This window comes from Arachis stenosperma, chromosome 1, assembly GCF_014773155.1.
Source record: "Arachis stenosperma cultivar V10309 chromosome 1, arast.V10309.gnm1.PFL2, whole genome shotgun sequence".
In the NCBI taxonomy this organism is placed as follows: Eukaryota; Viridiplantae; Streptophyta; class Magnoliopsida; order Fabales; family Fabaceae; genus Arachis; species Arachis stenosperma.
In genome coordinates, this window is record NC_080377.1 from 41,868,185 (window position 1) to 41,893,376 (window position 25,192).

Below are 25,192 nucleotides of genomic sequence, written 5' to 3' on the forward strand. Positions count from 1 at the left end.
GCTCGCCCTCGAGCAAGAGAAGAAAGAAGAGAAGAAGAAGAAGAAGAAATATGGAGGAGAGGGAGAGATGGTTTCGGCCAAGGTATAGAAGAGGGGGTTTTGTTGTGTGGAAATGAAGTAGAATGGAAGGGTATATATAGGGAGGGGAGAGGGTGTAGTTTCGGTCATTTAGGGTGGGTTTGGGTGGGAAAGTTTTTTTTTTTTAATTTTGAAGGTGGGTGGGGTTTATGGGGAAGAGTGGATGGATGTGAGTGGTGAAGGGGGTAATTGGGAAGAGAGATTGAAGTTGTTGGGAAGTGTGATATGGGGAAGAGTGTTATAGGATTAGGAGGTAAGGTGGGAATATGTTAGGTGGGGATCCTGTGGGGTCCACAGATTCTGAGATGATCCTGTGGGGTCCACAGATCCTGAGGTGTCAAGGATTTACATCCCTGCACCAATTAGGCATATAGAATGCCTTTGCACACCATTTTGGCGTTTAAACGCCGAGATGATGCACACTCTGGGCGTTCAACGCCCATGTGTAGCATGTTTCTGGCGTTGAACGCCAGTTCCATGCTTGTTACTGGCGTTCAGCGCCAGCTTTCCTCAAGGCACATTCCTGGCGTTCAAACGCCAGGATGTTGCTTGTTTCTGGCGTTCAGCGCCAGATTCATGCTCTGTTCTGGCGTTGAACGCCAGCCAGATGCTCCTTACTGGCGTTGAACGCCAGTATGTCCTCCTTCCAGGGTGTGATTTTTCTTCTGCTGTTTTTTATTCTGTTTTTAATTTTTATATTTTTTTTTCGTGACTCCACATGATCATGTACCTAATAAAACACAAAATAATAATAATAAAACAAAATAAAGATTAGATAAATAAAAATTGGGTTGCCTCCCAACAAGCGCTCTTTTAATGTCATTAGCTTGACAGTGGGCTCTCATGGAGCCACAAGGTGATCAGGTCAATGTTGTAAAACTCCCAACACCAAACTTAGAGTTTCGATATGGGGTCTTAACACCAAACTTAGTGTTTGGTTGTGGCCTCCCAACACCAAACTTAGAGTTTGACTGTGGGGGCTATATTTGACTCTGTACTGAGAGAAGCTCTTCATGCTTACTCTCCTTTGTCACAGAGGGATGGCCATGTGCCTTAAACACAAGGTAGTCCTCATTCAATTGAAGGACTAATTCACCTTTGTTGACATCTATCACAGCTCTTGCTATGGCTAGGAAAGGTCTTCCAAGAATGATGCACTCATCCTCTTCCTTCCTAGTGTCTAAGATTATGAAATCAGCAGGGATGTAAAGGCCTTCAACCTTTACTAACACGTCCTCTACTACTCCATAAGCTTGTCTTAATGACTTGTCTGCCAATTGTAATGAGAACAAGGCAGGTTGTACCTCAATGATCCCCAGCTTCTCCATTACAAAGAGTGGCATAAGATTTATCCCTGACCCCAGATCACATAAAGCTTTTTCAAAGGTCATGGTGCCTATGGTACAAGGTATTAAGAACTTGCCAGGATCTTGTCTCTTTTGAGGTAAAATTTGCTGAATCCAGGTATCTAGTTCACTAATGAGCAAGGGAGGTTCACTTTCCCAAGTCTCATTACTAAACAACTTGGCATTCAGCTTCATGATAGCTCCTAAATATTGAGCAACTTGCTCTCCAGTCACATCTTCATCCTCATCAGAGGAGGAATAGTCTTCAGAGCTCATGAATGGCAGAAGGAGATTTAATGGAATCTCTATGGTCTCTATATGAGATACAGATTCCTTTGGATCCTTAATAGGAAACTTCTTCTTGCTTGAGAGACGTCCCAGGAGGTCCTCCTCACTAGGATTTTCATCCTTCTCCTCCCTTGTGCATTCGGCCATATTGATTACATCAATGGCCTTGCACTCTCCTTTTGGATTCTCTTCTGTATTGCTTGGGAGAATACTGGGAGGAGTTTCAATGACTTTCTTACTCAGCTGGCCCACTTGTGCCTCCAGATTTCTGATGGAGGATCTTATTTCACTCATGAAACTGAAAGTGGCTTTTGACAGATCAGAGACTAGATTGGCTAAATTAGAAGTGCTTTGTTCAGAATTCTCTGTCTGTTGCTGAGAAGATGATGGAAAAGGCTTGCTATTGCTCAGCCTATTGCATCCACCATTGTTAAAGCCTTGTTGAGGCTTTTGTTGATCCTTCCATGAGAAATTTGGATGATTTCTCCATGATGAATTATAGGTGTTTCCATAAGGTTCACCCATGTAATTTACCTATGCTATTGCAGGGTTCTCAAGATCATAAGCTTCTTCAGAAGCTGCCTCTTTAGTACTGTTGGATGCATTTTGCCATCCATTCAGACTTTGAAAAATCATGTTAACTTGCTGAGTCAACACTTTGTTCTAACCCAATATGGCATTCAGAGCATCAATTTCAAGAACTCCCTTCCTCTGAGGTGTCCCATTATTCACGAAATTCCTCTCAGAAGTGTACATGAATTGGTTATTTGCAACCATGTCAATGAGTTCTTGAGCTTCTACAGGTGTTTTCTTTAGGTGAATGGATCCACCTGCAGAATGGTCCAATGACATTTTCGAAAACTCAGATAGACCATAATAGAATATATCTAATATGGTCCATTCTGAAAACATGTCAGATGGACACCTTTTGGTCAACTGCTTGTATCTTTCCCAAGCTTCATAGAGGGATTCACCATCTTTTTGTTTGAAGGTCTGAACATTCACTCTAAGCTTGCTCAGCTTTTGAGGAGGAAAGAATTTATCCAAGAAGGCTGTGACCAGCTTATCCCAGGAGTCCAGGCTATCCTTAGGTTGTGAAGTCAACCATATTCTAGCTTTGTCTCTTACAGCAAAAGGGAAAAGCATGAGCCTGTAGACTTCAGGATCTACTCCATTTGTCTTAACAGTCTCACAAATCTGCAAGAACTCAGTTAAAAACTGGTAAGGATCTTCAGATGGAAGTCCATAAAACTTGTAGTTCTGTTGTATTAAAGCAACTAGTTGAGGTTTAAGCTCAAAATTGTTGGTTCCAATGGCAGGAATGAAGATGCTTCTTCCATCAAACTTGGACGTTGGTTTTGTGAAGTCACCAAGCATTCTCCTTGCGTTATTGTTGTTGGGTTCGGCTGCCATCTCCTTCTCTTGTTCGAAAATTTCTGAAAGGTTGTTTCTGGATTGTTGTAGTTTAGCTTCTCTTAGTTTCCTCTTCAGAGTCCTTTCAGGTTCTGGATTAGCTTCAACAAGAGTGCCTTTTTCCTTATTCCTGCTCATATGACAGAGAAGAGAAAAATAAAAAAAGAAAAAGGAATCCTCTATGTCACAGTAAAGAGGATCCTTATTATTAGTAGAAGAAGAAATGGAAGGAGAGGGATGAATAGTCTGTATAGAGAGTAAGGATAGGGGAGGTGATAAGAGATAAAGAGAAGTGTTAGTAAATGAATAAATAAATAGAAAAAGATGAGAGAGGGATTTTCGAAAATATTTTTGAAAAGGAGTTAGTTATTTTTGAAAATTAAAGATAAGATATAATTAAAAATTGAAATTTAAAACAATTAAAAAGAATTTTTGAAAAAGGGATGAGATATTTTCAAAAATTAGAGAGGGAAAAGTAGTTAGGTGGTTTTGAAAAAGATAAGAAACAACAAAAAGTCAAATAGTTAGTTGAAAAAGATATTAAAATCAAATTTGAAAAGATTAGAAGATAAGAAGTTAGATAAGATATTTTGAAAAAGATAAAATTTTTGAAGAAGATATGATAAAAGATAAGATAAAAAGATGTGATAAAAAGATATGTTTGAAAAAGATTTAATTTTTAAAATTAAAATTAATTACTTAACTAACAAGTAACTACAAGATATAATTCTAGAATTTAAAGATTGAACCTTTCTTAACAAGAAAGTAACAAACTTCAAATTTTTGAATCAATCACATTAATTGTTAGCTAATTTTTGAAAATGTGATATAAAGATAAGAAAAAGGTTTTGAAAATAATTTGAAAAAGATTTTTTGAAAATTTTTGAAAAACAAAGATAAAATTGAAAAGATATGATTTTTGAAAAAGATTTTGAAAAGATAAGATTTTTAATTTTTTGAAAATTTTACTTGACTTGTAAGAAATAACTAATTTTAAAAATTTTTGACTAAGTCAACTCAAATTTTCGAAAATTATGAGAAAAATAAGGAAAAGATATTTTTTATTTTTGAATTTTTAATTATGAGAGAGAAAAACACAAACATGACCCAAAACATGCAAATTTTGGATCAAAACACAAGATGCATGCAAGAACACTATGAATGTCAAGATGAACACCAAGAACACTTTGAAGATCATGATGAACATCAAGAACATATTTTTGAAAAATTTTTTATGCAAAGAAAATATGCAAGACACCAAACTTAGAAATCTTTAATGCATGGACTCTAATAAACAAAAAATGCATATGAAAAACAAGAAAATACACCAAACAAGAAAACATCAAGATCAAACAAGAAGACTTACCAAGAACAACTTGAAGATCATGAAGAACACTATGAATGCATGGAGTTTTCGAAAAATGCAAGAAAAATTTTTAAAGCATGCAATTGACACCAAACTTAAAAAATTGACTCAAGACTCAAACAAGAAACACCAAATATTTTTTATTTTTATGATTTTATGATTTTTTTGGATTTTTATTAATTTTTTCGAAAATAAAGTTTGGAAAAACGAAAAAGAAAAGAAAAATTTTGAAAAAGATTTTTGAAAAATTTTTGAAAAGAAAATTACCTAATTTGAGCAACAAGATGAACCATCAGATGTCCATACTCGAACAATCCCCGGCAACGGTGCCAAAAACTTGGTGGACGAAATTGTGATCACATCAATGTAGTACTCTTTGTTATTGTATGGAATCATTATTATGGCTCTTTGCTATGTGTGGACACAACTCCGTTCAACTTAACCAGCAAGTGTACTGGGTCATCCAAGTAATACCTTACGTGAGTAATGGTCGATCCCACAAAGATTGTTGGTATGAAGCAAGCTATGGTCATCTTGTAATTCTCAATCAGGCGGATAATAATTGATTATGGATTTTCGAATAATAATAAATAATAAACAGGAAATAAGGATAAATAACGTAGGATAGAAATACTTATGTAAATTAATGGTGGGAATTTCAGATAAGCGTATGGAGATGCTGTGTTCCTTCTAAATCTCTGCTTTCCTACTGCTCAAATTACAGTTTTCTTACATCATTCCCTTCCATGGCAAGCTGTATGTAGGGCATCACTGTTGTCAATGGCTACATCCCATCCTCTCAGTGAAAAAGGTCCAAATGCTCTGTCACAGCACGACTAATCATCTGTCGGTTCTCAATCAGGTTGGAATAGAATCCCTTGATTCTTTTGCGTCTGTCACTAACGCCCAGCCTTCAGGAGTTTGAAGCTCATCACAGTCATTCAATCCCGGAATCCTACTCGGAATACCACAGACAAGGTTAGACTTTCCGGATTCCCATGAATGCCGCCATCAATTCTAGCTTATACCACGAAGATTCTGATTAAGGAATCCAAGACATATGCGCCCGGTCTAAGGTAGAACGGAAGTGGTTGTCAGTCACACGCGTTCATAGGTGAGAATGATGATGAGTGTCACGGATCATCACATTCATCAAGTTGAAGTGCAACGAATATCTTAGAATAGGAATAAAGAGAATTGAATAGAAACAGTAGTAATTGCATTAAAACTTGAGGTACAGCAGAGCTCCACACCCTTAATCTATGGTGTGTAGAAACTCCACCGTTGAAAATACATAAGTGATGAAGGTTCAGGCATGGCCGAATGACCAGCCCCCTGAATGATCAAAAGACCGAATGTCCAAAAGATGACTAATACACTCGTAAAAAGTTCTATTTATAATAAACTAGCTACTAGGATTTACAGAAGTAAGTAATTGATGCATAAATCCACTTCCAGGGCCCACTTGGTGTATGTTTGGGTTGAGCTTGAATGTTACGCGAGCTGAGGCTTATCTTGGAGTTGAACGCCAAGTTGTAACGTGTTTTGGGCGTTCAACTCCGGGTCGTGACGTGTTTCTGGCGTTTGACTCCAGACAGCAACATGGAACTGGCATTGAGCGCCAATTTACGTCGTCAATTCCCGAATAAAGTATGAACTATTATATATTGCTGGAAAGCTCTGGATGTCTACTTTCCAACGCCGTTGAGAGCGCGCCATTTGGAATTCTGTAGCTCCAGAAAATCCATTTTGAGTGCAGGGAGGTCAGATTCCAACAGCATCAGCAGTCCTTTGTCAGCCTCCTTTTCAGAGTTTTGCTCAAGTCCCTCAATTTCAGGCAGAAATTACCTGAAATCACAGAAAAACACACAAACTCATAGTAAAGTCCAGAAATGTGAATTTAACATAAAAACTAACGAAAACATCCCTAAAAGTAGCTTGAACTTACTAAAAACTACCTAAAAACAATGCCAAAAAGCGTATAAATTATCCGCTCATCACTTGTGCAACAACTTTAAAGAAAGAATTGATTTCTATCCTTTCTCATTATAATCTCCAAGTTAAAAATATTAGGGGTCAAGGGTATGATGGTGCTAGCAACATGCGGGGTGAGTGAAATGGTTTGCAAGCTTTGTTTCTTAAAGATTCTCCTCAAGCATATTATGTACATTATTTTTCTCATAGGTTACAATTAGCATTGGTGGCAGCTTCAAGAGAGGTACTTCAAATTCATGAATTTTTTACTCAATTAAACTCTATTGTCACTATTGTTAGTGCTTCTTCAAAAAGACATGATCAATTACAAGAAGTTCAAGCAATTGAAAATGCAAACTTGGTTGCTCAAAATGAATTAAAAACAGGCAAAGGTGCGAATCAAATAAGCACTTTACAAAAAGCTGGGGATATTCGATGGAGCTCTCACTTTAATTCTATTTGCAGTTTGGTTAAAATGTTTACTGCTACCAACATTGTTCTCAATAATATCATTGAAGACGGGATAACTTATGCATAAAGAGGTGAGGCTTATGGTGTTAGTAAAATATTATTGTCATTTGAATTTGTTTTCACTTTGCACTTGATGAAGAGATTATGGGAATCACTAATGTTCTTTGCCAAGCACTGCAACAATAATCTCAAGATATTCTTAATGCAATGCGTATTGTTTCTACATCAAAGTTACTTCTTCAACAATTAAGAGATGGTGGATGGTGCAATTTTCTTGCAAATGTTAAAGATTTTTGTGAAAATCATGAAATTGAATTCCCTAATATGAGTGCATAATATGTTTTTGGAAGAGGTCGATCTCGTCAACCAAGTGTGACAGTTGAGCATCATTATCGGATAGATGTATTCTTGGCAACAATTGGCTCTCAAATACAAGAGTTGAATAGTAGATTTAATGAGCAACAATAGAGCTTTTAACTTTGAGTTGTGCTTTGGATCCTAAGGACAATTTCAAATCATTTAATATTGAAGAAATTAGCAAGTTAGCAGAGAAGTTTTATCCCCTTGACTTTCCTTCTAATGAGCTTAATATTTTAAAATCTCAGTTGCAACATTATCAGCATGATATACCAAATCATTTGAAAGGCATTGGTACACTTTCTGAATTGTGCAAGAAGTTGCAAGAAACCGGGAAATCAAGAACTTATCACATGGTTGATAGATTAATACGTCTTGTTTTGACTCTACCAGTGTCTACATCAACAACAGAAAGAGCTTTTTCAGCAATGAAAATTGTTAAGACAAGACTCAAAAGTAAGATGGCTGATGAATTTCTTGCAGACAATTTGGTCATCTATATAGAAAAAGAATTAGCAGCTATTTTCGACATAAATTCAATTATAGATAATTTTGAAAATAGAAAAAAAGTCGAATAGCATTTTCATGATACAAAACTGTAAGTGGTAACTTTTATATATTGTTGTCTTACTTTGATTGAGATTATATATTTAATTTTTTTTTATTTTATCAATAGAAATAGTAATATAAAATATTTTTAGTAAATTATTAAACATCGCCCCCCCTAAATAGTTAGTCTAGCTCTGCCCCTGATTCCTTCTATAAGATCTCTCAATAAAATTATTCTTATTTGATCTACTTTGACTTCTCCCTTTAGCTCCTATCATAGATTTTTTATAATAAAAAAATTCATATTTTCTCAAAAATTATTTTTGAACTTTAATTCTTTCAATACGATTTTTTTTTTGTTTAGAGCAAGTTCCCTAACCTCGACGAACTCCCTTTAATTTTTTTCAATATCGCGTTTTTAATTCATTATCATCATTTTCAAATAGTATATAAATCTACAAACAGTATATAGGAGTACACAAAAATACACAAATAACACATGTCTTCTTCAAGAATTTTTTTAATTATAAATTAAAAAAATAAGCCATATTTAATAATGGCAACTATTATCATCGTCTCCAAAAATACACAGGTACACCGGAATTAGCCATATTTAACAAAAAAAATTTTAATTATAAATCATATTTTATTTTGAAAGAAATTTTAAAAATATAAATAATTTTTGATGAAGCCATACTTTTTTTAATTATAAGTCGTATTTTATTTTGAAAAAATTTAAAAATATAAATAATCTTTGAAGAAACCATATTTGTTGTCTGTGTATTTTTGTGTACTCTTATATACTGTTTATATATCTATATACTATTTAGAGATAATGATAATAGATTAAAAACGTAGGATTGAAAAAATTAAAAAGAATTCGTCGAAGATTAGACAAACTCTGTAAATTTTATAGAGTTCAGAAAACTTGCTTTAAACAAAAAAAAAAAATCGTATTTAAAGAATTGGAGTTCAAACATAATTTTTGGAGAAATATAATTTTTTTTTATTTCTAAATAAAATCTCCCATCATATATGCAAAAAAATGAATTAAAAAGAAAGAGAAGGAAAAAATTTGCAAATTAAGAATTTATAAATTAAAAATAAACTAATTTAGATATTATAAATCAATTTTGGATATAATTTGAACCATAACCATTTTTATCCACACCAACATATAATTGAAATACTATCAATTTATCTTCACACCAACATATAATTAAAATGTCAACCTGACACTTAATATTCTATATTATCAATGATTCTTTTTTAAGAGACTCACGAAAATACACAGTTTAAAATTTAAGAGATTCAATTAGTCATTTATTAAAGTGGAGAATTAAATTAGATAATTTGAATTTCAAAAACATTTAAACATTTAAACTATGTTTGATTTGATAGAAAAAAAATGAAAAAAATGAATGAAAAAAAATGAATAAAAAATGATATTTTTTTTGTTTGATTATAAAAAAAAATAGGAAAGAAAAAAAATTTTGTACATATTCCACAAAAAAAATTTTCTTTCCATCACATGCAAAAAAACAAGAAGAAAAATGCTAAAATGAAGAAAAATGCTAAAATTTTATTTTTTCAATGCTACCCTTACTTATATTATTATTGACAAATATTAATATAAATTTAATTTTAATATATTATTATAATAAAAATTTATATTTAAAAATTATATATTTTAGATAAATAATTTAAATTAAATATATAAAATTATAATATTTTATAATATTTATAAAATATAATAAAAAATATAAATAAATAAAAATATTTATACTTTATTTTATAATAAAAATAAATATAATTTTATATTATCATAATTTTCTTTCTTCTCACTTTTAAATAAAAAAAATTTTTTATTTTCTTTCCATCTATTTTCTATTCATCCAAACAACATACAAATAACTCAACTTTTCCTTTTATTTTCTTTCCTCTAATTTTCTTTGCAACATCCAAACAAAGTGTTACTCGTTGAGCAACCGACCAACTCTAGCCCAGCAAATATCAATAAGAAAAGAAAAGTGAAGACGAACTAAAGCTCTCCGCTTTCACTTACCAAAATCTGCCCATCTCTTATTTACTTCAAGGGAACCAATCATTATTTAGGACGCATAACAACCAAGTAAAAGGAAGAGCCTATAAAGATCACATGATAACTAGCTGCTCTTACATTTTTGTCTGCTCAAACCTATGCTTTATACAAATTGAAGTGGAGAAAACGTTGTGACAACTGCTTTTATATATATCTATCTACACAAACTTAACAACCAAACGAAACGCCAATCAAAGCTGATAGCTGAAAAATCACTCTCTCCTCTTGTTCTTTTTCTCATTTTTCTCAACCGAATTCTTCAACTGCAAAACCATAAGAAAAATGTTCGTCAATCATACTAAATACAAATCATTTAAGCAACACAAATAAAAGGTGTAAAATCTTCTCTAAAAAGTACCATTATAACAAGAATCCGCACAAAGATTGCAGCTAAATCAGTAAACAGAGTCATGGCATGCTTCACATAATCTAGATCACCAAAGTGTGCCCTCTCAATTATTTCTTGGGTATCTACGATCACGTAACCCACAAATACCAAGAGTCCAAAATACAACTGCAGGAGTTGCAAATAAGGCAATCAGAAAATATAAAAAATATCAAGAATCGAACATTACATTAATCTTAAAGTTAATGCCGTAAAAGATTGGTGCCTCAGGGATTGATAGTTTTACTATAAGAATCAAAAGACTATAATATTTCATTTTTAGTCTTAAATAAAATCATCATCAGTCCTCATTTTCAGTGACCGTTTTTTAGTGATTTACTTGTATGTTATATTTTGGTCCTCTAACACAATATTCTAACAAGAATTATGGCTTAGTTACATTACCTCAAACTTAAAAAGTGCTATCGAACCACCAAAGATGGAGGAAGCGAAATGCAGCCACATAAGAAGAGACAACCCAGAAGAAAGCATGCCGCCAAGGTAGAGGTACTCCCTACGCTTTGCAACCAAAGCTGCCGCTGAGAAACATGCGAAGGCCAAGGAAGTTCCCACAAACGCAGTAAAGATAAGGCTGCAAACAAAATATGACAAAATCAACGGTTAAAAAGCATTAAAAGTTCAGATATTAGATAACTCAGATTGTTAGCAGAGATTAACTTCTTATACTGCTTTCAATAAATGGATCTTTTGACAAAAGTGATCCCTAGATACATCAACTTTGGCACAATAAGATCTGTTAGAGAATTCAACTATAGTATATTCTGAAAATTATAAGTGTTACTCTGTAATTCTTAAATATGGACTATGGCATGCTACTAGAATCAAGATCAGATCAAATTAGCCAAAATAAAATAATCATTAATTCAAATACTTAAAAACAAGAAAGAAAGACGCGCAATGTAATGTTCTCTATTTCATCCTAAATTTAGGATTTCGCAGTGATGGCAACAAAGAATTTAATTGCTACGAACTGAGCTTGTAACAAAATTTTACATTGACATTCAACCATAAGCTACAATATAGACAATTTATTGGATAGCACATCCACCCAAAAAAGATAAAAAAGGAACTATCTTGGCCTATGTGGCAGCATATGATTAGATATTATTGTCTTGAATTGATTGTACATACAAATTGAACGTGATCACAAAACTCATCACCAATATACATGCACAATAAATTACAATCAGCAGCAACTAAAGCTATAAAATTCAGCAGAGAAGACAAAGATTCACGCCAAGATAATAAAAAAGCCATAGTTATAACCGAAAATAGTACAGTAAAATTCAAATACAAAAATACACAGCGACATACCTTGGTTCAACTTGAATAGCCAGATCAATAAGAGGTCCAATGTAGGCACCTTGAAACAGGGCCGAAACCATCAACAAAGTAACCCTCTTTTGCTACAAACATCAACAACACAAAAGAGTGAATATCAAACAAATTATACAAATTAAAGAAACCAAGAAACGAGCAGAGAGCTTCATTCCACAGGAGAATATCCAAATCCATATCATATATCATACCTCTTCAAAAGGAGGTGTGGACATCAACCACACATAGCTTCCAATGGAAGCCAAAGCAGTGAGTAAACCTCCAATATTCCACAGCACATGAAGGTAAGCACCAACAGCTGAAGCAACCACAGCGCAACATAGTGTAAAATAAACCTGTAATCAAATTACATCACTCAATCCGTCACAAACAATCTCTGACTATATGTAAGACGATATATATGCTACATATGAAATTGTTCTATAAATATGTCATCACAGAGATCAACATAACCAAAATAAACTTCTCTCAAATTTTCCAATGCGATGAAACATGATTTTCTGCTCATAATCATGCATGGCTAACTCAGAATTCCAATTCACTTATCCGCAATAATCTAACGAACACATTCACCATCTATTTATCTATTCTTAATTACCCTATAAAATAGAATTCACGATAAATGTAATTACCAAGAATCCATATTAACAATGTCTAGCATACACTAATATTACTAGTAGTAGTCAGCGATGAAATCGAATTCAAACTACCTGCTTGAGATGATTCTGAACTACGGGAGAGATCTGATGGAAGTTCTTGAGAGCATCGTAGCTCCAGCGGGTTCGGGAAGAATCGAAGAACGAAGTAAAAGAATCCATTATTATTTTATTCTTCCTTCCCTCTTTTGATTTTGAGCAAAGAGACAGAGCGCAACGAAACGAAGATTGCAATATTGTAAGGGGAGATAGATGGATAAATTGATTAGTGAAGAAGGAAAGCACGAGAATCTGGAGTTTATTTATAGGGTTGCCGGGTCTTCGCGAAGATTCTCGGTTCGTGGAAAGTTCTGGTGTTGCCTAAGCAACTTCTTGAACCGTAACTCGAATTTATAGCGATGGACCCCACCAACCGCTGAAGCCTCAAGTTTTTATTGGTTGACTTACGTGGATGTATACTTCCTTGTGGGTTGTGATCATGGCTGATTGGTCATTTGGTCCTTTTCCGTAATATACTCAGAAAGATCCTCATAAATAAGTAGCAACTTCCTTTTTGCACACTTTTAACTAAGGCTAATCCTAGACTTTAATTTTAATGGTCACAATGTAAAATATTTTATTTAATCGTATAATTTTATCTATTTTTTTTAATATTTATTTATATAATTAATGTGAAAATTAATTATTTTTATCGATATAACATTAGATATACATATAAAATTATTTTATACTAATAATATATCAAAAATTAAATTCTAAAATATATACAAAAATTTATATCGTTTATAAGAAAAATAGTAAAAGATATGAATGATGAATAAATTTTAGAAAGATTTGAAAATATTATATATATTTTTAAAAGATTTTAAAAATTAGATTTTAATGAAATTTTTAAAGTATTATTTAAAAAATATGGTTTTTTTATTCTTTATAATTGGTAATTTGTATAGATCGAATTTTGTTTTATTTTTGCATGTATTTTTTTAAATAGTTATTTCAATGCCGTCACAAAATTTTGAATTAAATAGATAAATTATTTGTTAAATAAAAAAAATTATCACTTGGATAAAGTTAATCATCAATGATGTTTGAAAAATTTTGATGTTGACAAAAATAATTCTAATAGACATAAACAACAAATAAACTCTTAAAAAATTATTAAATTTGTAAAATGTGACTAGTCCTAATTAATTCTCTTGCCGTTAATTAAAAATAAGGAACTATTTGGAAGAGGTAATTCAAAAGTCTATAAAAATTTATCATTATCATCAATATTATTGATATTATTATGACCGTCAAATGTTTTTTCAATGTCTTTTGTTTCTAAAGTATTCTCAAATTGTTCAAGGCTATTGACGTCGTTTGAGTTTTAATTTTGGATGAATCATTTTACTAATTTTGAATGCTTTTTTTTTAAGTTTCGAAACTTTTTTCTTATGTTTTGGATTTTTTTATTTTAAATTTTTTCAATAATTTTAGATATTTTTTGCTTAATTTTTGAATTTTTTATATTTTTTAAATATTTCGTTTTGTTAATTTTTTTTAATAATTTTAGTTTTTTTTTTGCTTAGTTTTTGAATTTTTCCGATGTTTTTGAATGTTTTGTTTTGTTAAATTTTAAAAATTTTAAAATAATTTTATATTTTTTTTATTATTTTGGATTTTTTTATATATTTTAGATATTTTTTATTAGAATTTTTCATAATGATTTTTAAAATATTTTAGATATTATTTTTTAGAATTTGAATGTCCCTATTCATTTAACTTTTAAGATATTTTTTATTATGATAGTTTAAATTTATGTTTCTTACAAAAAAAAATGGTTAATTAGCTACGGTTCACATCTCACGGGATTGTAAAAATAAAGAACTAACGCTTTTACCATATTTATAGTTCCAATAAAAGTAAAATATAACAACAATTAGCTAAAAAGTATATATATAAGAAAATAGAATAATGAAATCCATGTATTGTATGATGTGGCCAATTTGAGGTGACACGGTAAAAAATAAAAATATTCATTATGAAATTTGTTGAAATAAATATAAAAAAATAGAATAATAAAATCACTATTCATCCTCTTCCTTCTCTAATTTCTTCGAACCATATGAACCCTAAGACAGGGTAGAAAAAAATTCTTCTAAAGTGGTTGATGCTGGAAGAGATTGCGGAATTCAGGAGTAGAGTGAAGAATTTTTTATTAAGACACGATTAAATATGACAGACACGCGTGTCAAACGAGTGTCAATGAGTATCGTATCCAAGATGTGTCCGACACGCGGACACGACAACTCAACGAAGCATCCGTACTTTGTAGCCTAACTATTAAATTGGCATCTAATAAGAAAAGGATCACATACTTTTTAAGTCTGGCTTTTCTTTTTCAACGTAAACACGCATTATTAGTTTTAAAGAAAAATAGCAAGCTCAAATAATGTGAAAGAAAAAGAAGGGGAAAAAGAATCCTAAGGTTGGTTCCTGCTATTGTTTTAAATAATATAAAAAAAACCTCTCTACATTATAGTTCATAAAATGTGACCTCTTTCAAAGATCAAACACACCACATTGATAAAAGTAAAGAAAATGTATGAACAGTTGTACCTTAACTTCTTGCTAAAGGCTTCCGTTCATAACTCTATTAATATGGCAGTCTGATATTCCGAGAGTTTTCTTGCTTGAATAAGCATCAGGAAATTTTTATTTTATCTGCTTTAATTTAGGAACCTCGAAATATGCACTAATGCAATTTTAATAAAACACACGAATTGGTACGTGACTACAGATTTGTCGAATTTTATACAGATTGATGGATGTATATTCGCGGCTGAAATGAAAGGAAGGTGAAGGGGGCGATTCATTCACTAAATCAAATATCTATTTTCAACATAACATTACAATTATACAGACAAACCAATAATTGAATATCAACAGTGACTGCTACAATACTTCTGCTTTAAGCGACCAATCACGGCTGCACAATGCTCAGAAATAATACATTAATTTGTATATCTACGACGGATCAACCAAAGGTCTGAAATGAAACGCCATAAAAACAAGTAAACAACTATTGGAATGCTCGTCACAATTCTCGGACAATAAATAACATAACCTAATCGAGTAGAGCGATTCATCTCCCATTGGATTGTCATACATATGAAAAACCAATTTACTTTCTGCTTCCTATAGTATCATGTCTCTTATCGACAACAAAAAACAACAAAAGCAGACAAAAGAAAAAAAATACACTAACACAAACTAGGGGAGAGTTAAACATTTTCTTTATTAATTTTTAAAGGGGTAGTAATTTTTAAAGGGGTAGTAAAAAACAAATTAGTCACCAGTCAACCAAACTAGCAGAAGGGGTTATTTATACAGTTGGTCACCACGATTTTTTGTTTCATTTCAATGTGTAATTTTCAAGAAGTTATAATTTGTTGGAAAAAAAATCTAGGTGACTAACCGTCTTTTAGCCAAGGTATAGCCAACAACCCATATTTACTCCCTCCACAAAAAAGAAAGATCATATTTTGTTAGTTGGTTTTCACGTGTGTGTGTGTTTTTCTTTATTTATTTAGTTTATATTGATTACATATTGGTTACAAAACTGATAGTCATGTAGTATGATTCTTGTCAAAAAGAGCACTGAATGAAATTAGATAAATATCTGTTACAACAAATACACAATATCATGGCAAGAAAGCATAGCTATTTCATCTCTATGTACAATTCAATCCCGTACATGGACTGGCACCAATCCAATATTAAATGATGAAGATGATATAGAATTCATTTGCATATAAAGCTAAACAAAATCTAGTGATGGTATTACCTCAAATTAGTATTAAACAAAAATGCAGAGTGAAGAAGGTTAAAATCACCCCTACATCCTCCAATGTTAGCCTTCCAACATAACCAGTTGAGTTGCTACTTTACAATATCTTTTACTGAACAGCATCAGTTTCAAATTTTTGCACCATGAAGTCATCCAGCTGCCCTAATTTGGGGCATCTGATTTACTCAAGTCACTCGTTGGTAAAGACCGTATACATTGAAGAATATGTTTGATATCTCGATGGAGCCTGACATGTTGGGGAAATGTTAAGAAACGTAAATTAAATCACCACATTTTTAATGGAATTTTAAAACTGTAGTTCCAAATGATGAGTTACCTATTCCGTGCTTGGGCGGTGGTTATATCAAATTTCGAAAATGCTTCTGAAATTTGTGAGTGAAATCTGACGACAACTTGCCTGAAAGATAAAAATTTTCAGTGGTGAAAGAATTCATATGTTAGCTTTATAGTTGTCACTCTTTCTTGAGTTAAGAAATCAGGAACACTTTCCTTTGCAGCCTGAAAAATAATACAAAAACAATATGTTAGCAAACTTGTATATGGTTAAGGGAAGAGAAATAGAAAGTATGGGTATTTTGGGGAAGTGAGAATGAGATAGCCATAGGAGTGAGTATAAGAGGGAGAATGAGAATGAGAATGAATATATGATCATTCAGGGATTTTGTACCTAGGCCAGATCCATAGGAGAGTGGAAGCCTCTTGAAATACTGCCCTTCTTCTACCTTCCTTTCATGAATAATACTATCTTGAGAAATACGGTGATGTCACACTAATATCATTCTATTTCTCCCTGAATCTATACCTTTGTCACTACCTATACTATTTTATTCCTTTCTTTTATCAACATGGTAGATCAGATGGTAGATAGACCTGTGGTTAGGGGTAGAAGGAAAACTGTGTCAAGAAATTTAATCCTAAATGGACTAACTACAGACATGATACATCACATAGCAAAATGGAGTCATTTAATTTATATCCCCCACCAAATGATATAAGGCTTTGTAGTTGTTGTACCAAGTTCTTACACAAGGTTGTCAATTAGCTATAACACTACTGCCACAATAACAGCTATTTGACAACCTTGTACATAATGTCATAAATAAATCATATAAAATAATACAATTACAAATCCAAAATCTATAATAGCACAATAGTCGCAATACATGTAGATGAACCTTTACATAACAGAACAAAATAATATGAAGATATGAAAACAAATTAAGAAAAGACGGTAATAAAGATATAACATAAAATGTTATCAAAAACAAATTAAGATGGGAATTGATACTAATGCCCACCACTGCGCTATGTGTGGTCATTATATCATGCTTTTGGGATGTGCTTCAATAATTCTTTCTGCCTAGTAAAATGGTTCAGGAAGTTACCAAAAGGAATTTTTGTGGATAGACAACATTGTAAGTACAAGGGGTTAATTGTTTCTAGACTCAAGCAAGCAAGTCAAGAAACAATTATTAAGAACCCAAGCATTTGCATAAATCCATAAGTGGTGTGAAATGGTTAGTTGCTCCTAAAGTTGTCATATTCTTGGCAAGAGATTTCTGAGGTTCTTACCTGAAGATAGCTTGAACATCATCTTTATGCAAAGTACGAGACAGAACACGTTGGAGGTATCTAACTTCCTAAGAAAGGGGGAAAATGGTTCAAATAAGACATTGCTGTGTTTCGACCAAGTTAAATTATGATATACTCAATTTTACATCACCCTATGCCATCAAATAAATCCAAAGTATAACCTACAAGCACATGAATTTGCTATTTGTTCTGAATTTATCTTTCTAGATGTCTCAAAAGTTCAGCAGATTCAACCAGTAACACAATTCTGTTGGACAATAGCTTCCTTCTTTTTCCTTTTAATAAATAAAAAATTCTTTAAAAAAAAAGAATCCAACTAAATAAAATCTTAATAGCAAAAATTCCAAAGCAATTCCAGCCCAAGTTCATTTGTGCAAAGCAGCTATGTTTTTGCAAATTCTTCAACAATCTTGAGAAGTCTATTATTCATTAAACATATTATCTCCACATTAACATTTTCAACACAAACATATTATCACTATTTTTCTTTGACCTCCACACACTAGAGAATAATAAAGATCTTTTTGTTTGCATATTCACGCCTCCACCATTAACCCTTTTCATGCTCCAAGAAAATTTTCAGAGAACTGATCTTACAATAATAAATTAATAATTGAAAATTCCAAGGTTCTAAAAATTGGACCAGATATTAAGCCAGACAAGCCACAAAGAACTAGTTTAATGATGTATTACTTCAACTAGAGTGAAATACTTTTATTATTATTATTTGTAAGCTTGGCCAACCAAAGTATATATTTAGCCATCATTTATAAAAGCGAAGTAGTTCACCATTTGTTAGGTTTGGCCAATTAACTAGTTTTCAGCATGCAGATTAACCAGAAGATATACCATGAGAGAGAGAGAGAGAGAGAGAGAGAGAGAGAGAAGTACAAAAATCAGATGCAAAGCGCAATCACTCAAATTAATTACATCGTATTTACCTTTGTAAGGGACTTAGCAAACTGACTAGGCTGGGGATAAGTATCCTCAGGTCTATTCCAACTCTCAACAATTTGAGGCAACCCACGCAAACGGACCCGTAATCTCTCTCGCATTATCTAAACTAATTTGGAATGTATTTCGTCTCTCTGAACTTTATAATCCTGGATGGATAAAAAGGAAAAAAACCACATAAAATGGAAAATCAATGTGTAAGAAGCCACAAAGAAATAGGAAGAAAAGTGTATTATAAACACTTATAGCTGGATTTCAGCTACAAGGGAAGGAAATTAAGAAAATTAGGCAACAAGTAGAGGGCAGATAGAGCACTATAGCATCTCTGCTCACCCAAGCCAATTTCCCAGAAACGACCTATTTAAAATCCCAATTCTCATTCTATATATGTTTCTTCCTATTGACCTCATTCACATCCTCTGTACAGACTCTCTCTCTGCCATCCTTTATTCCCACCCTGCTCAATCCGTTAAGCACTTGCCCCACCTACCTGTCCTTTTACTACAGCTGAATTAATGCCTAAATTGTCCCTGTACTTCTTTTGTTACAAAATATTATTAACAGTTCTTCAAGTTTTCTTGCAAAATATTATTTAATAGAGTTACTTTTTTAAATGGACACTTGTTTGATACCAAATAACACTTTTTGAAACCAGAGTACAGGAAAATTATCACCAGACTCAAAGAATTGCTTAAGCATAAACTTTCATCAACATGCAGCAACAAATGAAACCATTTGCAACAATGAAACTCATTCAAAAATGCAGTAGATAAGCAGTGATTGAATAAAGACTAAGCATGTGCCTGAGCAACTCGATCAATCTCCAAAAGCAAAAATGCTTTTCTAGTTTCCGGTATTTTCAGAAAAAGAATATGGCAAATTTCTTATGCCAGAAATGAAGAACAGAGACCATATCAGAACACAAACTATTTAATAAAATCTTTTGAAACCAGCATATTAGGGAAATTTTCATTAAAAACAATAGTTAAGTGCATCCATTAGTACCAGGAATAATAGCATGGGTAAAACTAATGACTTGACTTGCCAATGCCAGATGTTTCGAAGTGGAGGACTTCAAACCAGACACCTGCACACAAATTAGAAAAATTAAGAGCCTGAAAAATGACAAGACTAACAAGAAAATGAAATGGAATGAAGACAGTCAATCAGAAAGATAAACACTTAATCAAGAAGAAGTGAAGAAACAAAAATTCTAGGGACTATTCTAACATTGACATAATTGGACTAGCACATACTCAGCATTCAGTTAAACAAAATGATATCCAACATTAGACACCCAAAAGTTCCAACACCCAAAAGTCTTACAGTTTTTCCAGTGTAAAAGACAATACAAAAGCTGAAACGGTGAAAGTATATGCACCCATAGGTAAGTTGATTAATGAACAAGTTGAATCCTGAAACCTAGTTCAAGTTTTGCATGGGAAGCATGTGTATTTATGCTTGTAGATAAAAGGCAGGAGAACACTCGGAGGATAAAATAAGTTGGTTTAGAACAATTGTCCGTGTAAGACAACAAGCTGTAGTCAAATCTGACAGAACCATGCATGAATTGTCAGTCAGGTATCTTAGAGAGCTTTCCCTCGATAATCAGTTTGGTCCCTGAGTTTTTAAACATAAATGAAATTGCTACTTTGGCCAATCTAGTTAACAAAATACTTATATGTGCAATTAACTGCCATTGTGGCAATCTAAGAGCTAGCCGACATTGCACTAAAGGTATGAGACTCAATTTGGTCCTTTGAAGTACTAAATCGAATCATGCATAAGTATAAAATTTAGTCCACTGTGAGACCAAAAGAAATCCCTTAAGAGATGAAATCGAGCTCAACATCTTTAGTGCTTTCGTGTTATATGAGCTAGCTGTTAAACTACCACAGTGGCAGCTAACTAGGTAAGCATTCAATTAATTAGATTGGTGACAGAACGATCAACTTGATTCACACTCACTTATAGAACTTAGGAATCAAACTGACTATGTTTAAAATTGACAGATCAAACTGATTCTTGAGTGAAAACTCAGTGACCGAATTGATTCTTATCACTAGTGAGGAAGTGTGAGTAAGAAGCTGAAGAAGTTAAAGTGAGATACAGTTGGAATCTTGGAGTCAAATCAAGATCTGAAGCTATAATCTAAAACATTTTGAATGAGTTAGGGTTTGAAAACAAGCTATAGAGTTTGTACACGTGCTGTGAAAATAACCAAATGCTATCTTATCTCACATCTCCCAATTGGTGCAAGAATTGGGAAAGCAAACTGCTGAATACAGTTAAAATATAGTAATATATCTAAAAGGTAATAACAGTTCAGAGAACAATATTAGTACTACCTGCATAGCACCAGCCCCAAGCACAAGTTGACAAGTTCATGTGTTGAAAAGTTTCAAAATTTCTACCACACGACGTACAACTTCTGAAGAAAGTGGCGGCAACAAATTGTTCATATCAATGTACTCTGACAGCATCTTCAGCAATATTAAGCCACTAGAACTAGAGCAAGCAAATTAATGTAATTTAATTGACAAGCTGGCATACAAATCAAAAAGACTAAACAAATCATAAAAGTAGAGGTGGACCATGCATATAGGCAACATCAAAGTAAGAGTGAACACATACAACTATATAAGTATATTGAAACAATTAAATAATCAAGTGTACATAGAAATGCTTATTCTGGGAGAACTGCAAGAAGGAAAAAAGGGAAGGGAAGGAGTACAAAATGGAGAAGTAAAAACATAACTAACCAGTTTACCATGTGATAACCAACACCTTTGTAGTAAAGAGCCTGAGATGCAGATGTTTTATGGTCTTTCTCTATATTTTTACATTGTACTGATGAAATTTTACTATTAGCTCTATTGAATCGCCTGGGCTTTAGCGTTATCTACTTCAGTAGTAGGTGATTCAGTGGACTTAGTCTGCTCCTCGGGTTGTTCAGCATTTGACTGTCCAATTTCCGACATTAGCAGAACATCATTGTAACTAGTTGAATTAACATCGTCAGTTTCACTAAAGCTCTCAGAATGCAATGCATCAGATGAAAAAACCACTTTGATAATGGATTAAAGTTCATCAGGAATATCTATCTCCACCCATGTTTCTTGGTCAAGCACTGTCCTAATTTTGTCATCTGATTGCAAAGAAGCAACTATTAGAAGCAAGTAGAAACTGAAAAGATTCATGATAAAACATGAGAGTAACGGAGTTAAAACTAACCCGAGATTCATGCTGGAAATCAACAAAGGCTTTGGCCTGAGACTGTAGTGTCCTACGGGATGCTGTATCCCAATCTTCCACCAACCTGTTAAATTGAGCATGGGAATTACAAGATGGATATAAATAACAATTTCTAAATAACATAATTTCTGATCTTAAGCTTCAAACCGGTAGGAAAATAAGTACTTTTCTGTAGCAGTAATGAACTCCTGGGTGATGTTATATATGTTCTGAAACTCCTGCAATTTCAGCCTTGGATGGAGAACAGCACGGACCACAAGAAGCGTTGCCCATCTTCCATGAGCAATATCACATGCTGCAAATACAGCTTCTGCGTTTTATCGCAATACATTAGCTCTGTTTAGGACAAAATTCTTGAGAACCTCAGACAAATTACACAGCAAATGAAATACAATATCTAATTCCATCTTCTTCTTTTTTATGTCAACAAGTGTAAGAAGTAGCCAGTGAATTCCACATCATGTTCTCTTTTCAGAGGATATTCATTAAGTGCCATAAGGAACAGCAATAAGAAATTCAGCAGTTAATCAAGAGTCTTGAGGCACCTGAGCACCTCTAAGACAACTAAATGATTAATAAAAGGAATAACATGAAGATAAAAACATTTGAGATCAAAGAGCATACTGATGTTATTGTTATGGCAATCAAAGCAATTGTTATTGCACATAAATAACATGGTGCACACTCAATTTAGCTAAAAAATTTCAATGCCAGCATAACATTTTTAATTATAGAAAGCACTTTGATATCACGAATCTTGAGCAATATAGATCACAACTTGCTTACTTGCACACAAAAAAAAAACAACTAAGCCTTATCCTACTAGATGAGCTGGCTACGCGGATTGAAAGGCTCATAGTGCTATATCATAAATCATATTTATGTTTGAACCATTGATAAATTTTTACATATTTCCTTTAATAATCTCCACTATGGTTTCTTAATTCTCCCTCAATATCTAGCTTTAGGACTACTCTCCATCTGAACCACTCTCCTTGATAGAGCCTCTAAAGGCCTCCTCCAAACCTGTGCAAGCCTAGTATGATGAGTATTGGATTTACCCTGAAGGATAGGATTGCTGGTACTGAGTAAAAAGAAATAAATTGTTCTCACAATGTGCAATCTATGCCACTAATTGAATATTGGGTGGAGGCGATTCGGATATTTTTAATTAATGGCACAAAACAAGTATGGCAAGATTAAGACTTTGCAAAGGTCTAAATTTAATAATTTTTTTAGACTGGTTTCCCTCCGATCTATGCTAACACAGAAAAGTTTATCTTCCAAGGGTGGTTCTCTCTTCGTCTTAATAAAAAGTTTCGTTCAATCTATTGAATTATGAAATTCAGGTGCCTCTGAATTTCCAAATAGCACCTCAATCTGCAACTTAAATGGACTGGAAAAAGGACCTTAGAAAAGAAAAGATTTTTCAACAAGCCTATAACATCAAGAGACCAGATTAACCTGAAGTTTTTTGACATATTTGCAAAGCTTGCAGCATCAACTGCTCTTCCCTGAAATGAACCCCTTGCACCGTTTCGTTGTGGTGAATGTGACAATAATGTGTTACCATGAACTTCGCTTTCATTCGATGTTTCTGCAGCTGCAGCACCATGAGCAATTGCAGCAGCAAAAGAATCAGCAGCATAATGACCATCACGGTTGTTCGAAACCCATTCAATGTCCCTTTTTCACTTCAGCCGCCCGCACTAAATGGGCCTGCAATCACTAACAATATGTTTGGTTGGAAGGAAAGAAATAAAGAGGAAAGAAATAGAAAAAAAAGAAAGAAAAGAAAAGAAATTGAATAAATTTTTATTTTTCTTAGGTGTGTTTGGATGAAAGAAAAATAAGAAAGAAAGAAATGTTATAAAAAGACAATTTCACTTTTATATTATAAAATATATTTAAAAAGTAAAGGAATAATATTGAAAGTAGAGAGAGAATTAGTTTTCTCTCCATTGTTAGAAGAAAAAAAATTAGTAGATCCCACCAAAATTTTTCTATCCATTTTTTTTCTCTCCTATTTCTCTCCTCAACCAAACAAAGAAAAATAACTATTTTTCTTCCCATTTCTTTTCCTTCCTTTTCCTTCCTCCCATTTTCACCTCAAACAAATACAGAAAAAAGATCTTACTACATCTCTTACTAGCAGGTGTAATAGATGAAATCTCTAGCATATGATTAATTAAATCTAAGAAAGCATCCCATGGGTTCTGCATTGTTCCATCAATCAGGTAATGATATAGGGCATTTAAATGGTAACTCCATCGGCAGTTTACAAATTAAAGCACGGAACTAAGATGTGGTCGAATCCAAAATTTTTTATTTTTATAAATTAAATAAATGTAATAAATAATTAAAAAATATTTATCGAAATAAATATTCTTTTCTTATCTCTCTTATTTCGTTTACATTATAGACAAGATAATTTTGTATGTATTTTATTTACACCGTAAACGAGATAAGACAGGTAGATGTGACACGTGTAAACGAGATATACATGTATCTCGTTTATAGAGTTAAGTACAGTTTTCGTCCCTAAGGTTTGGGTGAAAATCAAAATCGTCCCGACTTTTTTTATTATTAAAATCATCCTCAACGTTACAAGTTATAAAATCGTCTTTTTTTTCTTCAATTATATTTTTTTGACCAAATTACCTTTCATTATTAATAAAAATAATATTTTAAAAAAAAGCAAAACCTCACCCGACCCACTCCCCAGTATCTCTTCGGTCTCTCCCCCGTCCCCCCCCTCCCCACCCGTCCCTGATGATTGGATTTTTGACGGTTTAGAATTTCACAAATGAAATCTCGTTGCAAGTATAGCTTCTAAACCAACACAATCCTTTCATACAAAAATTTGGTTGTCACTAAGTGCAAACCCCTAAAATTAATAACCGAAGTATTTAAACCTCGGGTCGTCTCTCAAAGGACTTGCAGGGTAGTGTTCTTGTTATTGGTTACGGACTTGTTGATTTTGGGGTTTTAGATGAGAAACATGAATAGTAAATGGTAAGAAAACTTTATTAACAAAATGGTCTTGGCAAGATTTGGTTGTCAAGGGTCTTCATCATTATCACTAGCCACAAGTATGGTAGTTGCAAGGATTAATCCCACTTAGTCATCCTTAAATCAATTAACAAAGGAAAGTCAAGTGAGTTATATCAATCCTAGTCCATAAGTCCTAACTT

General features: G+C 32.9%; 1 protein-coding gene, 1 non-coding gene and 1 pseudogene across 2 annotated transcripts; 1 reads left to right on the forward strand and 2 right to left on the reverse strand.

The window, feature by feature from the left end:
- Positions 1-2,622: 2,622 nt before the first annotated feature.
- LOC130950456 (small nucleolar RNA R71) lies at positions 2,623-2,726 on the forward strand. Its single transcript, XR_009073587.1, has one exon. It is a non-coding gene; the product is annotated as a small nucleolar RNA R71 (small nucleolar RNA).
- A 7,027-nt stretch (positions 2,727-9,753) lies between these two features.
- LOC130937501 (bax inhibitor 1-like) lies at positions 9,754-12,671 on the reverse strand. Its single transcript, XM_057867084.1, has 6 exons — positions 12,398-12,671; positions 11,879-12,022; positions 11,664-11,755; positions 10,734-10,920; positions 10,302-10,457; positions 9,754-10,206 (listed from the first exon to the last, which is right to left on the reverse strand). The coding sequence occupies exons 1-6, from the start codon at positions 12,503-12,505 to the stop codon at positions 10,156-10,158; spliced, it is 738 nt and encodes a 245-aa protein (XP_057723067.1). The 5' UTR covers positions 12,506-12,671; the 3' UTR covers positions 9,754-10,155.
- A 3,613-nt stretch (positions 12,672-16,284) lies between these two features.
- The window catches only part of LOC130978585 (vacuolar protein sorting-associated protein 54, chloroplastic-like), a 110,357-nt pseudogene continuing 101,449 nt past the window's right edge, over positions 16,285-25,192 (reverse strand).